Genomic DNA, 17,566 nt, shown 5'->3' with positions numbered 1-17,566 from the left:
TGACCCATAGATGTAGTGACCTGAAAAAAAAAGACATAGGTATATTGAACTGTATGAACTTTCATGACCTCCGATAACTTTTACAGACCATGTAACAATAAAAAATAACTTGATATTAGAATATGTAATTGATATAACTAATCTAGCCGTATATATGCCAAAATGTCATTTGTTTGATACTGTTTGAGTTTGGCAGAGTAAAACCTAGTGACCTTAAAGGACATTAGTGACCCATAGATGTAGTGACCTGGGGGAAAAAAGACATAGGTATATTGAACTGTATGAACTTTCATGACCTCCGAACTCTAGCGAATTCATCAGATGGATCATACCTACGAAAAATTATATTATCAAGAAACCGACAAAGCCCCGAGATGCCATAAAAACGTGGCATATGCGGAGTTCTGTCACCAAATAAATGAATTTGCACATTTATATAGCACATTTTCACACGATAACCGTGTTCATATTCATAGCGTTTCACAATGCATCATTTATTACTCAAACATGCAAAGTTTTCATTTCGCCACAATACATGCATATTTTGTCTTGTATTTGGTCAAATCCACATTTGCCCTCGAGTCGAACGAGAGCCCTCATCTGAGGCGGTGGAATAAATGAAATAAAATATCTAGTGGATTTCTGATGGTTCTTTTCGACAAAAACATTCTGACAGATTCGTCCCCAATTAACCTCCTATGGAAGTCAGATACTCTTTTTCGGACACATTGCATACATTCACTATTAAAACATCATAACATTGATCAAATTATAAAATAAGAGTGAAAAAAAATAATAAGATTTTTGTTTCAGGGCTAATAAAAAAAAATCACTTCCGGCCCCCTTTCACCTCTTTTTCTTCTTTTTATTTCATCTTCCTCCTTTCCTGTTCCTTCCGACATATTGCATCGGCAAATCGGTGACCTTGTCGTGTCTACACACACCAAGTCTTAGCATACAAGTAAGTGCATTATCTTTGCTTTGAAATTTAACTGGGATTGCAAATTGTTCAGTGCCATACACATCCAAATGATCTTTTATGTCTGCATTTTATCATGTGCTGAAATGTTCCGTTTTATTTTCTTAGTTTGCGTGAAATCGATGTGGACATTCTCAGTCATTCTCATTGAATTGTCATGTGTGAGTGACACCACTCCTCACTCAAAATCAAATGCGCAGCCATTCAAATATTCACTTATATCAGTTTAATTTTACGGCCCTAGACAGATGATGACCATACTGGCTCGTCAAGTAAATAATAAATGTGTGTTCTTGATATTTGCAAGCTTTGTTTTCCCAATCGAAGTGTGTGGTGGCGGTGGTAGTGGAGTGGTAGTGGTAAATCAAGAAAATCAGGACTCGAGCGCATCCATTGTTGAATCGTTGTGACACGGCAGGAGTCACTGCTGGGCTGGAGAGTAGGATGTGGGAGGCCTTCCGAAAGCTCCTACATCCCCAGTATTCTTTTTTTTTTAATAATGTTCTAGTTCTAGTAGGGGGTGTGGGAGGGGGGAAGACTTTTATTTTTAAAGTCCCCCCTCCTCCCAATCTCAAACTCAAACCCTCTACACTAGAAAGAACATTATAGAAAAAAAGATACTGGGGATGTAGGAGCTTTCGGAAGGCCTCCCTTTTTTTTCAGTCAACATTTCTTCAAGGTCAACGTCTTTCTGCATCTGGCCTGTGAGCAAGGAATATACCACGGCCACGAATAAATGAAAAGATCCTGAGGCTAGGTGCCCGGTTGGTAACGAAAATAATGATACCATGATATCTGCGGTATTCCTCTTTATAACGAAGTTATGCATCTTTAATTGAACCCCCCTAAAACTTAGTAAAAGCGAACGGCAATTTCCAGTAACTTTCTTATGGGCGAGTTGCGTCACAATTTGACTCCCACTGCTGCTGCTCACTAAACTGCCTAAACTTACATTGTATGTAGACACTCTGAAGAAATAAAGTTGCAAACTTGTAGCGGTGACTATGAAAGAAATTATTTTTTTCCATCTTGGTCAATTTGTAGCATATAACACTTCAACTTTAACAAGGTTTTTGTAACACTTCTCACTCCGGATGTTGATGTAGAGCATTAGAAGAATGATGCTGGAAACGTGTGCAAATCACTTTTCAAATCTTAAAAGTTTGGGGTAGACTGATTTAATACTAATAATAATAATATTTGTTCTTGTTACTTTTTCAGGGGGGGGGGGGGGGGGGGTCTTGACCAGCTTTAATTGGAAAATGACCCTGTCAATCTAAGACGGAAGGATATTATTTCGCCAGAGCTACCAATTAATTATACACAACAATTTAGAAACTTGCACCCAAAAATAATGACATTTTCATATTCAATTACTCAAAATGGGAGGCCTTCCACACTTTCCTCGAGCTAAGGAAATCAACCAAGTATTAAAAGAGGCAGAAACCCATCTATATTTAAAACCCATAACCTGTTTACCACTTTGTTCCCTGAAGAAAGGGGTTGCAGCCCGAAGCGTTCCATTTTTAAAATTTCAAAACTGTCTATTAATACATAGATAGTGCCGTTTTAAATATATAGTGCCAGTTGACCCCCTGGTACTGGATACTGCTCTTCACTACCCTTCTATACTTTCAATGTCCTTTATCCACAATGGCGGCAGGGGACAAATACAATTGTTATATAAGGAAATTTTAAGCTTTCAATAATCTATCAAGGTTTGTTCCTGGGTGTAGTTCCTAACCTCCCATAGTGGGCAGGGAGGTACTTACTGTGTCTTCTCTCCCCCTATATCTTTTTTCCAACATGATTTCTGTCTTTGTCTTGGAATGACATTACTTGGTTTTGTCCAGGCCCTGGCTGGGATGGAAAAGGTCAAATGTATAGTTAGAGTTTTGGGAGATTATATATTTTTTTTCCTTTTAAGTCATCTCTCTGTTATACACTATCTTGTTTGTTTGTTTTTTTTACATATTACATATGATTATGATTTGTAAACATTTGAGTGTATCCCTCGTAGTTGAGACCTGTGCTTGTGTCTGGATGAGACTTAGGTGATCTCAAACTAAGTACTTTGATAGTGTGTTCTTGGAATCTACATCTGTTCCTTATTTGAACCAATTCCCCTTTGTCTTACCTTTTCTTGGGTGCTTTAATTGTAATTCTATAACTTTTTATTATCCCATTTTCTTCCTTTTTACTGGTGCTGATATGACCTTAATGTGTTGCAAGCGCCGTAAAACCCTTAAAAACAATGTTTGTTCTACAGTTTTTAAAATGCTTTTAAATTGACAAATTGAATAGTTAAACATCTTACAAAATATCCACGGTTAATATAAGAATATAAAAGGAAGCTACCTCAGGGTATTACAGAAGATCTCCCCGCAAAATACATACAAATATGGGGATCATCATTGTTTGCATGAGTTAAATTTGATGTCAGATCTTGAGGCTGTTGCCTGTACTTGTTGATGTTGGATCATATAGATATGAACTTGATGATTCAGTCAAAATTGTGCATATATTTTCAAGTATAGGCCTTCCAATGCATTGTAAGTTTTGGTATTACTGTCAATGGGAAATAGTATAGATTTCATCACAGGAAGTCTACTGATTTATTAGCATTTGCTTCTATGTCATCAATGTTCTGGTCCTCCTTTTACACAATTTATTTAGGATAACACACATCTGTAAGGTGCTATGACAATTTATTTTTTTTTTACTGACATTATACCCGAGGATGGTGAATTAATGCTGCCTACAACACAACTCTTAACCAGAGATCTACAATTTAGAGGTTCTCTTCAATACAAACTGTAGCAATGACAGTTCGCTGTTTTTAGATGTACTTATACTTTAGGAATTGTTTATTATTTTATTTATAATACCAACGTCCCTGTTGTTTATTCAAATACCAGTAGCAGTGAAGCTGAGAATATTTTCTTTACCATACGACTCCATTGTGGAAGATATTGAAATACGACTGCCACACTTTTTAAAGAAAAATTATTTTTATTGACTGAATTACTAGTTGTTGTGATCTTTGATCTGCATGGGCAGAGTGTTCATTATTTAAACATATTATTATTGTTATTTTCAATATTTCTTGATTCCATAACTTACTTTGCACAATTAATGATGGCCTATAATTTCCCTTGTTACAGAAAATAAAATGGCTCCTCAATCATACTCAGACTTGGGAAAGGCTGCCAAGGATGTCTTCTCAAAAGGATATAGTGAGTATTTTTATTTTGACATCCATACAAATATCCGTTGAATGTTTTGTTAAAAATTCCAAGGATATTTCAGAATGTGCAGTACAGTAATTTTCATTTTCCTTGGCTATACTGAGCATCTATACGGAATTTGACTATTGCCTTGTTACTGTTATGTGTCAATGGGGGTACTACTACAACTACAAGTACAAACAAGAAAATTAGGAATATGAAGAAAGGTGAAAGATCCCTTTCAATGCAGTTGTTCAGTGATTAATCTTAAACAGATTTATAAATGATAAAAACATTACACAGATTCAAGCAAAATCTTGCAAATTGTAAATTTTGTCATTAGTTATAGATTTTGTGTGTTTGTTCTCAACAGTTGTTGTGTTTATTCCCCAGACTTCCCTCTCTTCAAGATTGATGCTAAGACGAAGACGGAAAGTAAGGTTGAGTTCAAAGCAAACCTCACATCCAACAGAGACACCAGTAAACTTGCTGGAAATCTAGAAACAAAATATAAATGGGCTGATTATGGTAAGTGTTATGGTATTGAATTTTGATATTCAAGTACTTTTGGGACTGTTTTGTATTGTGGGGGTTTTTTTTAGGGGGGGGGGGGGGGGTTGTTATTTTTGAGAAGATAATTTTGGTCATTAGAATGTACAATTTACTGTAGATTTAATAATATGGGTATGAAAGGAGATAGAAAATTTATGGTTTTATTATGTTCGAGGTTTTTCTTGTTTTTATCCTCAGGTCTCACTTTCAATGAGAAATGGAACACAGAAAATGTATTAAACACAGAAATTAAAATTGAGAACCAGTTGGCTGAAGGTCTAGATCTAAGTTTTGATGCATCCTTTGCTCCTACCACTGGGTGAGTCGTGGTTTTTGCTTTTTTTCTCTGTTTTTATTTTTTTTTATAGTAATATTTGATATTTAATTTATATTTGGCTTTCAAGAAGTATTACAGTATTAAAACGCATCTTGTGAATATTTCTTCTTTAACAAAATAATTTGATTAATAGATCTGTTCAGTGGCATATTGAAAATTATATGCATATAAATCCCTGGTCTATTTCTGAGTTCTGTAATTGTTGTGTGGTTTTCTTCTCTTGCCTATGTGCACCTAGAGCTGTGGTATTGCAGGATTGGCACAATATATATATATATTATAATTATATTTTGTATCTCTCAATTACATAATTTAGGTCATCCAATTTATTATCTTCTCATGTTTTTTTTATGTGAATGTATTCAGTTTCATAGGATTTACCTTTTTATTGTTTAGATGCCAACTATTATGAAAGGTTATGCATATCATGACATTGTGAACAGTGTTCAATTTTATTCATGAAATGGGAACTGCACTGGATTTCAACTTTTTGTGTTCTCTCATTTGGGCGGGGGGCAAAAATAAAAAATTATTTTCTCACAAATTACGCATTTCTCTTTGTTGAGATTGCGGCATCTCCTGAGCTATTGTTATTCGGTATATGATTGGATTTTTTTCTTCTTTAAATTTCACTTCACATGTGTATTGGTTTGGTTGTAGGAAAAAGAGTGCCAAGGTGAAGACTGAGTACAAGATGACATACGCCCATTTGAATTTGGATGTCGACTTGGACTTTGCAGGCCCCGTCATCCATGGAGCTGGTGTATTGGGGTAGGTTTTTATTTCCACACTCATTTTTATTTGCTTTATAGTGTGTTAACAGCTATATCCATAACTTAAAATCTGAGAGAGAGAAAGAGATGAGCACTACATGTTAACTGTACAGATGAAAATTATGCAGTGCATTGTTGTTTTGTTCAAATTTTGACCATTTTTAGTTTGTTTGTTTTTTAAGCATTTATATAGAACTTTCCTTACAAAGTGTCTCAAAGCTTGTGTTAGAATTTTAATAATCTCTGTCCGGCTGAGATTGCAATATTTTCTGTGTTTTTAGATCTGGACTTCCTGTATTAAATTTCAAATTTCTTACATTTCCAGATACGAGGGGTGGCTTGCTGGTTACCAAATGTCTTTTGATTCCTCCAAGTCTAAGTTGACCCGCAGCAACTTTGGATTTGGCTATGATGGTGGCGATTTCTCCTTCACCACAAATGTGTAAGTTTTTCATGAGTTTTTCAAAACCTTCTACCTGTCTGCCATTGTTTTTTATTGTTGCATATGAGTTATCGGTGTAACAATTTTTATGAGGTCTCATTACCTGTTGTGCTTGTTACTGAAGATCACAGGTTTAAGATAGAAGTAGAATTATTTGTGTGGTCTTGTAGTTATCACACTCGCTTTCAGATCGGAAGGTCCTGGGTTCGAGCCTCGCTCGGTGCACAGTTGAGTCCTTGGAAAAGGCTCTTTACTCACATTCTCTCACCATACTCGTGTGTAAAATGAGTACCTGGCCATTGACAGTGTCGCCTCTGTCACAAAAAAATTGTAATATCGCTATGTTACGTGTTGCTATTGGTCAGGGACCCCTTGTAAAGCGCTTTGAGCACATTTAGTGGATATTGCGCTGTATAAAAGCTCACCTTTTTTTTTTTTTTTAAATTTCTGTTTCAATAAATTTTTCTTGGCGTCTTGAATGTGATGGCCATGGGGATAAGGGCATTGTACTTGCACCTGAAACATCTTGGTTTGAGCCCTGCTGTCTCTTAATTACAAAAATTCACAACCAATGCCGTTCTATTTCCTAGGGTCTCTTGCATAACATTGTTCATATCTCTATTGCTCGGATATTTAATGCCTGTTTTTAGTATTTTGTATTGCTTTTCATGCACAATGTGTAATGTGCATCAGGTTCTAGGTTGGGAATAAAGTCCCTTGAGTTTCAATAAAGCTGTGTTTTTACTGCTCCCCAGTGAAGATTACCTTATGAATTGTCATTAATACAATCTATTGTTTTATGGATTTTCAGGAACAACTTGCAGTAAGAAAAATTTGTCACTCATTTGCAGTGATCTCTGTAATTTTTGTCTTGGAAGGCATTATTTTGAAATTTGTTTTACTTTTATTGTTAGCAACAATTGTTTGTTTGCATTCAAATGTTTTCTTTCTTCGTTAGATATGGTTAGAAATATGTTTTCACTGTTAAATGTCAATCATTGTTAGTGTTATCATTTACACATTTTTTAAAAAATTGTGGGGTGGGTATCCTTATCTTTACATGACACGCCACATAACGTATCCATGAGATCAGTCTCTTTATTAAATCTCTGTTAGCGTGTAATTCCAATTCAAATTGTGTGTTTGATTGTTTATTTTGTATGATAAACATTAATAATTGATAAAAGAGGATTTTTAGTTGACTCATAATTTGCATGATTTTTTTTTAAATTTATGATTAGCCTATCATAAATTCTATTGATTTGGTCTTTTTTTTAAAATATTTATATTATATAAAATGATTAAAGTATAATAATAGTATTAATAATAATACATGGCATTTATATCGCGCATTTTCAATACTATGTGATGCTCGGTGCCTTTTACAAATAAATGTACAAAATGTCCATATATAAGACGTATACTACAATGATATCAATGGCTGTAGTGTATGTATTATCATATCAATATCATGAAAACCTAATGGTTAAATGTTAAATTGCAAAAAAGTATTAAACTATCTGTCATCATCACCTTTGTGAAATGATAGTTTCATTATCAGTTTTAAAATAATCGGATATATTAACTCAGATCCTAAAGTCCAGTAATTAGAATTTATAGTTTAAAAACTGTCCATGATTCTGAATGTGCTTTTCAAACATCAGCTTCATTATCGTAGACGAGATTAATTGGACACAGGCCTTGTGCTAGATTGTTGCATTTATTTTTTTTTTTTTTTCTCCCTTCCATCAGAAATGATGGCCAAGAATTCACTGGGTCCGTTCATCAGAAGATTAATGATGATCTGGAGGCTGCTGTTAGCCTTGCCTGGGCTGCTGGCAGTGGAAACACCTCCTTTGGTTTGGGTGCCAAATACAAGTTGGACTCTGATGCCACAATCAGCGTAAGTTCTACTGCTTCATTTCTGATGTTGCTCATGGGTCTCAAATTTCCACTATTTCAAGTCCTGTGCTATTTTCTTCCACTTCGGGTCAAGGCCTTCGATAGTATCTATACATCTTCAAAAGTCATTGTTAACTGTCTGGTTTGCTAGGGACTTGTCCATGGTTATTAGTTCTTTAATCTTTTTTCCCTTTTTATGGTATGATTTGTATGTTAATAGTAATTCTATATTTTACCAGTTTTGTCAATGATGGGGGATATTGCTCCTCATTATTTATGGTAAAATGCAAATTTTGAGAAAACCGTGAATAATTCCATCCTTTTTGAAAAATTATTCTGATTTGAGACCCGTGGTTGTTCTTAATACTGTAATAATCCCATACACTTTCAGGTGATATCAAGAATCACAAATTACAGTAGATGCAATAAATTTGAAACTTGGGGCTGGTTCTTGTAATACTCTGAAGTCTCCTTTTCCTCATTCTTTCCTCTTCCCACACCTACTCTGCTTCCTTATTATCGTCATCACTGTTGTAGTTATAATTGTTATTTTATTCAAAAGCATCTCTTAAGAGATAGGTTTTCAGGTTTTTGGTTTGTTTGAATTTCTGACTTGAGTCATTCGTCTGCCTTCTGTGCTATTTTAAGTCATTTCTCAAATTTTCTACATTTTTGTGTCGTACAGAAATTTTGTTTCAAGGCTCCATATCTTTGAATACATCAAGCTTCATTTTATCTCAAACTTCAAAAAATAATTTTCTTTATTTTCAGGCAAAAGTAAACAACCAGAGCCATATTGGTTTGGGATACACCCAGAAATTGAGAGAAGGTAAGGGCAAGGTTTTATTTATTTATTTATTTTTTCTCTCTTTAAAGATTTAGGCACTGGTATTTTTTTACATTGTATTTTGAGGTTTGATGGTCCCCTCTTTTACGAGGGCTGGCTGGAGATGGCGAAATGGAAAGGCATTGCATAGCCTGAGTGAGATATTTTCATAATTTTGTTTTTCATGTTTATTTTACCCCCAAATTTGTCCACTTTGGTAACTTTTCCGTTCATTCCATGAGTGTGATCAGTAGATTACTATATCCTTTTAGAAATGCATTTTGAGTCACGATTGCTTCATCCTGGAGCGCCCACTTAGGGGTACCTGGGTCTGTTAGATTTGATGGAAGGCTGATATGACCTAAATGTGTTGCAAGCGCGGTAAAACCCTTAAAAACAAGCAAACATATCTTAATCCTTGTTTTTTTTAATTACCTTTTTAGTGACTCCAAGTTTATTTGTAAATTATTCTATGCAAAATTAGGTTGAATGTTTTCTATTTGTTACTTTCTTCTAGGTATTAAAGTGACACTTTCTGGTTTGATTGATGGAAAGAACATTAACGCCGGTGGCCATAAGGTATGATGACAGTTCTCTTTTCACTGATCAATTTTTAAAATTAGTATTTTAACTCTTTTACATGCAATTTTTTCAAAATTAATTTTAGATTGAAAGAATGTCTTTAATTTTAATCTATTTTATTTTTGGGAGGATTAATCTTTGTGCTGGACAGTCATTATTTTGTGTTACACACCGCAACAGAGATTTAAACATCTCACATGAACCACAGACGAGTTAAACTGACTCATTAACACAGTATATTGGACAAGTCTAATTTTCTTTTCTTTTTTTTTTTTTACACACATGGATTGACCCAGCTGCAATGGACAGATATTATAGGTCTTAAATCCACGGACAATGCAATTTGCGTCTTGTCCAAGGGGTAACAAGCATTGGTTACTGTCCATTTCATACAAATATAGCTATGTAGTTCAATCTGGATCCTTGGTGGGGTTCCTGACCTGGGCAGGGAAGAACTTACTTTGCCTTCTATCCCACTATATCCAGTTCCCAACATTCTTTCTGTCTTGGAATGAGATAACTTAGGTTTTGCCCTGGCTGGGAGGGAAACAGTCGAATGTATAGTTGAGTCTTGGGAGATAATATTTTTTGTCTTGTAAATCATCTGTGTTGTGGACTAAATGTATTATTTTTTGCTTTACATTATGATGATTTGTAAATATTTGAGTGTGTTGGTCTTAGTGGGGACCTGTGATTGAGTCCGGATGAGACTATTAGGTGTTTGAGTACATTGATGGAGTGCTCTTGGAATTTTCATGTTCCCTATTATTATCCTATTTTCTTCTTTATTAGTGGTGCTGAAATAACCTAAATGGGTTGCAAGCACACGTTAAACCCTTGAAAACAAATATCTTTTTTCTCATTTTTCCCCTCAAAGGTTGGATTTGGCTTGGAGTTTGAAGCCTAAATGATGAACAGAAGAGCTGACTGAAGGTCGAATGAATCGAAGCAAGACACGATGTGCATGGCCTTTTTTTTTTAACTTTCCCTTTCAACTGTTTCTTACTGTATAATCAAAGATATTATTATCATCATTACTGAGTCTATAGAGAAATGAAAAACTTACAGTGATATTTATGATATTCAAATTTTCAAGCACTCAATTCTCACAGCAGCTGACCTCATGTTGACCCCTTTTTTTGTTTTCGGAGAGGAAAAAATAAATGAAGAATTTTGTATTTTTTATGCAGTGAATGCAAGTGTAATTGAGATCATCAGTCTGTTTCAAGAAGGGTTTGTTTTGTTTGTTTACCTTATTTACGTAGATGAAATGTTTGAATGAGGATTAGAATAACAATAATTGCTTTGCTAGGTTTAGGAAGAAGAAAAAATCCATTGGGAAGTCATTCTTACTCACCAGCCTTTATCTCTGCAAAGCACACAATTTTCTGTTGAACAAAAGACTCGGATGCACCACTTCCCTTTGGACTTTTTTTTTTCTTTCTCCATTTGTTAAAATTAAGTTGTTACTCAATTACTGGCTTTTTCATGTGCTTTAAATTATCATGTAATTGTTTATCTTATTTAAAGTTTTATTTATATATTTCTAATTTATTTTTATTTTTTTGGAAATTTCATTCATTGCGAATGAAGGGCAATATCTTGGCGTTTGAATGAAACTTGAGGGATAGCATGTGATATCGTTTGACTTGTATATGCAATGAATGCACGTATAGTGATGATAGTTGTAATAGTCAATTATTTAGCCTAGAGGAGTTTTTTTTTTTCTTCACTCAATCATCAGCAAAGCTCATGTTTTTACCTTCCATTGTTTGAAATGTTGAATTAAAATTGGTACGCCTTTGCGTTAGCCGGTATCATCTCATTCCATTACGATGATTTGTTTGATACGATTGGTGGGTTGATTCCTTAAGACAACCTCGTCATAGATTTTAGTCTGTTCATGAAATAATGGTAATTACATAGTCAAGAGTTGACTTTTGCAGCGTTGGAACACTTGGTGTAAGTGCATGTAATGTATACAAGGTTAATAAATTTCAATGTATCTGTGTCCATTTGTTTTGGATTTTTTATTTGCATTCTCCTTTTGACTGAATGGGGGCTTCTAACCTCCCAGGGCAGATAGGTCCTTTCCTATGTCTTCTATCCTCTCTATCTGTTGTTCTTTGATCTTGATTGAGGTTGTTCAGTTTCTCTTGATCCTGGCTGGTGGGTGTCCTTGGCGTGGAGGGAAGCAGTCCAAATGTATTGTTTTACATATGTAATGTATGATTTGAATGTGTTCCTCTCAGTGGGGACCTGTGCTTGTGTCAGGATGAGCCATTTAGGTGACCTGAGTGCACTGGCGCTGACATGACCTGAGTGTGTTGCAAACGCCATAAAACCCTTAAAAACAATCTCTATGCAGGAAGAGACAGCAAAAAGCTTTTTCAATGGATGTCTTATAAGGGGGTGGCGGCAACAGGACAGTTTTCCAATGGATATTTGCGAGTCCCTCAATAAATGGAAGAACAAAAATTCATCATCACATTAAGAGTTCTTTATTGATTTGATTATAGATAACGAACAGAATAGTACAAGTCACCAGCCTTTTACTTCTTTTTCTATTCAAACATAACAGTGACATCAGTTTATGGGCTAAGAAAAATAGAATATATAAATGGTTAAACATTGTATCACAAATCCATATTTCAATAAGTTATAATCAGTTCTGATCTCATCACATACATATAGACAAAACGATAACATACTGTGTGGTAGTGGTATGTTTAAACTTAAACATAGAAGTCTAGATGCAGTAAAAAGGATTTTGAAGCAATTTTAAATACATTGGGTATCTTATAAAGAAGGGGGCTCCTGATAGTTCAGTTGGTAGAGCACTTGCTTCACAAGCAAAGGGACCGAGATCGATCCCGGGTGCAGTCTGAGATTTTTTCCGACCCCCCCTGTCCACAGTAGTGATTGGGTAGCTGGCTCTCTTAGATCTGGTGGGAAGTACTTTGCGACAGACTAGTTTCCTATCCAAAGGGTACCAAGAAATTACTATTTTCCGTTTCACGCTATAGAAACCGAGATAAACTCCGGCTCGTGGGCCAAATGGCTTTGAAGGACTACTACTTATTAAGATATTAATAAATTTGTTAGTCTTACATCTAAACTTACTGTAACTGTAGTTATGTAACTGTAATTATGATTTTCTATGCAGTACCTAAGATGCTCTGCAACATCACCTAGGCATTCCGTGACAGAATACAGATAATGAGATAGTTCATCAAACAATATCTGATGTCAACAGGAATCAGCCACGTCAAAAAAAAAAGTCCATAGATTTGGAGATTGATAATCGTTCCCAAAAGAAAGAAATTTTTTTTTTTTTGTTTGTTTGTTGCTTTAGGTCTCTTCCAACACAATTGAGGTTATATGAGAGACCGCTGAAACAAAAAAAACAAACAATCTAACAAAAATAGTACAAATGTCAATCAAAATCATAACCTAAAGATATCATAAGCTAAATTATAAATAACCAAGAACAAACAGGCAGAGGATTTACAGGAAAAAAATATCCCCTGTCAAAAATACAATCACAAACCAAAGAAGCAGGATAGGCTAGTAAAGAGAAAAGAAACGACATCACTATCGGATCGTACACCCATGCGAACATCATAGGTATATGATTCAAGGGTGATGCTCCCATCCAACCACCCGCAAAAAGAAAGAAACTACCTGTATCCATGACACTTGTATTCTCCCAGAACTATTCACTTCAAAGACGTTTTTTGTTAAGGGTTTTACGGCGCTTGCAACACATTTAATATATATCAACGCCAGTAAAAGGGATATGCAAATTCTAGAATAACAAAGCACTCAAGACAAAGGGGAACTGGAACAAATAGGGATCAGATGAAGATTCCAAGAGCATACCATCAACGTAATACTGGGAGATCACCTTAAAAGTCCCATCCGGACACCTGCACAGGATCCAACTGAAGAGGACTACCTACACTCAAATGTTTACACAATGAAAATAATTTAACAATACATAACAGAAAGGGAAAAAATCTCCCAAAACAACTATACATTTGACTGTTTCCAGGTCAAAACCAAGTAATCTCATTCCAAGACAAAGAAAGCACATTGGAAAACAGATATAATGGGATATTAGACGCAAGTGCCACTATGGGAGGTCGGGGAACCACCCCCCCCCCCCCTAGTCAAACACCTTTGAGAAGCAGGCCATTTTATATAGTGCAATATCTGCTCTAAATGCGTCCCAAGGGGTCAAAGCCAACAGCAACATCTAACATGCAAGTCGAGACGCAACGCTTGTTGGGCACAATTATAACTCATTTCAAACAAAGCTGTGACTGTCCATTTACTCATCTTACACCCAAGTACACTGAGTAAAAAGCCTTTTCCAGGGTCTTTGCACTGCCCAGAGACAAAAAACAAGGTACCAGAGTTAAAGTAAGTGTCATACCAAAAGACCACAAGCGTTTTGCTACTTGCATGCCAAGCAGATGTATCATAGTCATAGGCAGCAAACAGGTTTTCGGATAAAAAATTCAAATTTGAAAAAAAAAAATAGAAATATATATCAACTCAAAATGGACGATTTCCTGTCTTATTTATATGAATTATCACTTTAAACCAATTCAGAATAAACGTGCTGTACTTCCGTGTTGTCACATAGCCATTTGAGAATAAAAAGGATATTTTCACCATATTTTATACTATAAATTCAACTTTAACATTATAATTTGGAGGATAGAATAGAAATTTGGCCACAATTGGCCTCTTTCCACACTTCTTCCAAAGAATTGTTAATCTATAAGAGGCAGTCAACGTTTGGTGCATAAGAAAAAAACATGCAAAGTGTATTATAGAAGTATAAACCTGAGAAATGATTGACCAGTATGCTTCACATAAACAATACACATAGCACACTAAATAAAGCATATTATTATAATTATTATTATTATCCTAATGGAACACAATATCAAGTCAAGAGCCATTCCAACATTTTCTGCCTCAATAAAACAAAATACGGTACAGCATGTTTACACCCACGTAATGTTTTGATATAGGGAACAACCCTACATCTAGATATCGTAGACATACCATACCTGCCTGCTTTAAAATTTCAAAATCAGTAACCGACACAGAATTCATCAGAAGTAATTGGTAAAATTTCAGTAATACTAAACCCATAGTGACCAACTTTTCAAAGAGCTAAGACGGGACCACACTAACTGCTATGCATTTATCAAAAAAGTCGTTTTGTTTTTGTTTTTAAGGGTTTTACGGCGCTTGCAACACATTAAGGTCATATAAGCGCCAGTAAAAAGGAAGAAAATGGGATTGTAAAAAGTTCTAGAATTACAATTAAAGCACAAAAGAAAAGGTGAGACAAAGGGGAATTGGTTCAAATAGGGATCAGATGTAGATTCCAAGAGCATACCACCAATGTACTTCGTTTGAGATCACCTAAAAGTCTCATCCAGACACAAGCACAGGCCCCAACTAAGAGGAATACACTCAAATGTTTATAAATCATATAATATAATATGTAAACTAAACAAAATACAATGCATAACAGAGAGATGATTTACAAGGAAAAAAATATCACCTCCCAAAACAATAACTATGCATTTGACTGTTTCCCTCCCAGCCAGGACTCCGACCAGGGCCAGGAAAAAACCAAGTCATCTCATTCCAAGACAAAGACAGAAAGCATGTTGGAAAATAGATATATGGGGATAGAAGACACAGTATGTACCCCCCCCCCCCCCCCTGCTCACTATGGGAGGTCAGGAACCCCGCCCAGTCAAAAAAGTCAGACATCCTCCAACTGAATATAAATTACCAACACACAAAACTATGTGCAACCTTGAACGTTTATAGTCTGATTGATACAATTTAATGAGAACTACACATTTAAAAATGGCTGGCTAAAAACAATGACAAAGAGCTGAGTGACATCAATTTCGTTCCTTCTGTATCATGATGCAAGCCAAGGTTCACAGTGGAAACACATACCCTTCTGAAGAATAGGACATCCCAATTATCAAGTAATCTCTGTGGTGTAATGGTAGCATGTCTGGCCAGTCATCAGGAGGTCTGCGGTTTGATCCCGAGTCGAGGCATGCTGATTTCTAGGGATTATTTTTTTCTTATATATTTCTTTCCGTTATATCTGGCACAGTTTCAGATATGGCTTTTTCAGATTTTTACAATAACTTTTTACATGTCTACCCTGAATTTAAATTACATTTTAACGTTTTTACCGTTTTTGTTATTGGCTGAAGAAGGGCTTTGTTCACATTTTGTTTGTTGTTTTGTTTGTTTTTAAGAGTTTTGCAGCACTTGCAACACATCAAGGTCATATCAGCGCCGGTAAAAAGGAAGAAAATGGGATTGTAAAAAGTTCTAAAATTGTTCACATTTTCAATGGCCATCAATTTTCATCACCGCTGGATATCATCAGAAAATAACCTAGTTTTTTTTTTTTAATTTGCCGAAAAGCTATTGTTATTCTTAGCAGTATGATTTTAATATCTTAGCATTACCTGATTTCAATACTGGTATAAACATTTCCTGGTCGGATCTTCTATGTCAAAATTTACTTTTGTGTTATTTACTTAGAGAGAAAAAAAAAACCTTTATGCCCTTTTGATATATTACTTAATGCCCTTTTGATATATTACGCAGTGCAGATGGTTTTCCTTGGATCTGTGGAGATCTGCGATTTTAAAGGAGGAGTTGGAGGAGTTTCCTCCTTAACAAAATGATTTTCCCCCAATCCAATGTACTGGCAGTGAGAGACTTGATGTGTGGTGGGACAAATAGGTGCAGTTTCCCACTATCCAGAAGTTAGGTAAAATATCAATGATAGTTTATCATCTGAATTGCTCGAAAATTAGAGTTTAGTACAATAAAAGTGGGGATGAAAGACAATTGTTCAAAAATTTTCCTCCTGTTTCACTTTTTGTCACCATCAGCACTGATTATGTGTAATGTCTATCTAAACATTATTGCTGCACTGTATTAAGTTATATATAGTTTTAAGGAGTTAAACGACGCTTACAATATCTATGATAAGTCATATCAGCACCATACGTTTAAGCATGAAATCTACCAAATTTACCCGAGCAAATGTGTTGATAAAGACATCAAAAAGGATAAGTTCGAAAACAAATAGTCAATTACTGAAGTGTAGTATAGTTTCAATATGTCATTTTAGTCAAAGGAAATAAGTTGAACTTCATTTTGCTGTTCTTGAGGTTGTAGTTGTTGCTGTGGTGGTGGCATGGGTTGTTGTTGCTGCTGGGGCATGGGTGGCTGCTGGTAAGGACCCACCATGGGTTGCTGTGGCTGAGGAGATGTAAAATGTTGCTGAGGTGGCTGTCCATTGTATTGTTGTTGAGGTGGTGGCTGATTGCTGTACATGGCTTGATTGGGCTGGGATGGAAGGGCAGTGGCTAAACCTGGAGTAATTCATAGGAAACAAACAAAAAAAGAAAGATGTAACTTGAGTTTTTATGTTTTTAAGGGTTTTACGGCGCTTGTAACACATTTTGATCATATCAGTCAGTAAAAAGGAAGAAAATGGGAAAGTAAAAAGTTCTAAAATTACAATTAAAGCACCCAAGAAAAGGGAAGACAAAGGGGAATAGGTTCAAATAGGAAATAGGTGTAGATTCCAAGAGCACACTGTCAAGGTACTTTGAGATAATCTAAAAGTCTCATCTAGACACAAGCACAGGTCCCTACTAAGAAGAATACACTTAAATGTTTACAAATCATATATAATATGTATACAGAACATATAACAGATACATAACAGATTAACAAGGAAATAAATATCATCTCCCAAAACTATTAACTACACATTCGACTGATTCCCTCTCAGCCAGGGACTCCAACCAGGATCAGGACAAAACTAAGTTATCTCATCCCAAAACAAAGACAGATAGAGTGGGATGGAA

General features: G+C 35.4%; 2 protein-coding genes across 10 annotated transcripts in view; one reads left to right on the top strand and one right to left on the bottom strand.

Annotated features, from left to right (window-relative positions):
* The first annotated feature begins 682 nt into the window (after window positions 1–682).
* On the top strand, window positions 683–11,631 carry LOC144972276 (non-selective voltage-gated ion channel VDAC2-like). The gene is made up of 10 exons (XM_078913363.1): window positions 683–961; window positions 4,144–4,215; window positions 4,600–4,734; window positions 4,957–5,077; window positions 5,756–5,866; window positions 6,194–6,310; window positions 8,063–8,213; window positions 8,984–9,041; window positions 9,556–9,617; window positions 10,498–11,631. The coding sequence occupies exons 2-10, from the start codon at window positions 4,152–4,154 to the stop codon at window positions 10,525–10,527; spliced, it is 849 nt and encodes a 282-aa protein (XP_078769489.1). The 5' UTR covers window positions 683–961; window positions 4,144–4,151; the 3' UTR covers window positions 10,528–11,631.
* A 474-nt stretch (window positions 11,632–12,105) lies between these two features.
* Window positions 12,106–17,566, bottom strand: part of LOC144972273 (hepatocyte growth factor-regulated tyrosine kinase substrate-like) — a 38,408-nt gene continuing 32,947 nt past the window's right edge. For all 9 annotated transcript variants that reach the window (XM_078913357.1, XM_078913358.1, XM_078913356.1 and 6 more), the window contains one exon: window positions 12,106–17,065. In XM_078913357.1, coding sequence (XP_078769483.1) covers window positions 16,818–17,065 — 248 coding nt within the window. In that variant the 3' untranslated portion in view covers window positions 12,106–16,817. The remainder of the gene's footprint in view (window positions 17,066–17,566) is intronic.

Source organism: Berghia stephanieae, chromosome 5 (genome assembly GCF_034508935.2).
Source record: "Berghia stephanieae isolate SIO BIC M18660-M18661 chromosome 5, UCSD_Bste_1.3, whole genome shotgun sequence".
Classification (NCBI taxonomy): Eukaryota; Metazoa; Mollusca; class Gastropoda; order Nudibranchia; family Aeolidiidae; genus Berghia; species Berghia stephanieae.
The sequence above is the reverse complement of the archived record's forward strand: the minus strand, read 5'-3'. Positions and strand labels throughout refer to the sequence as shown.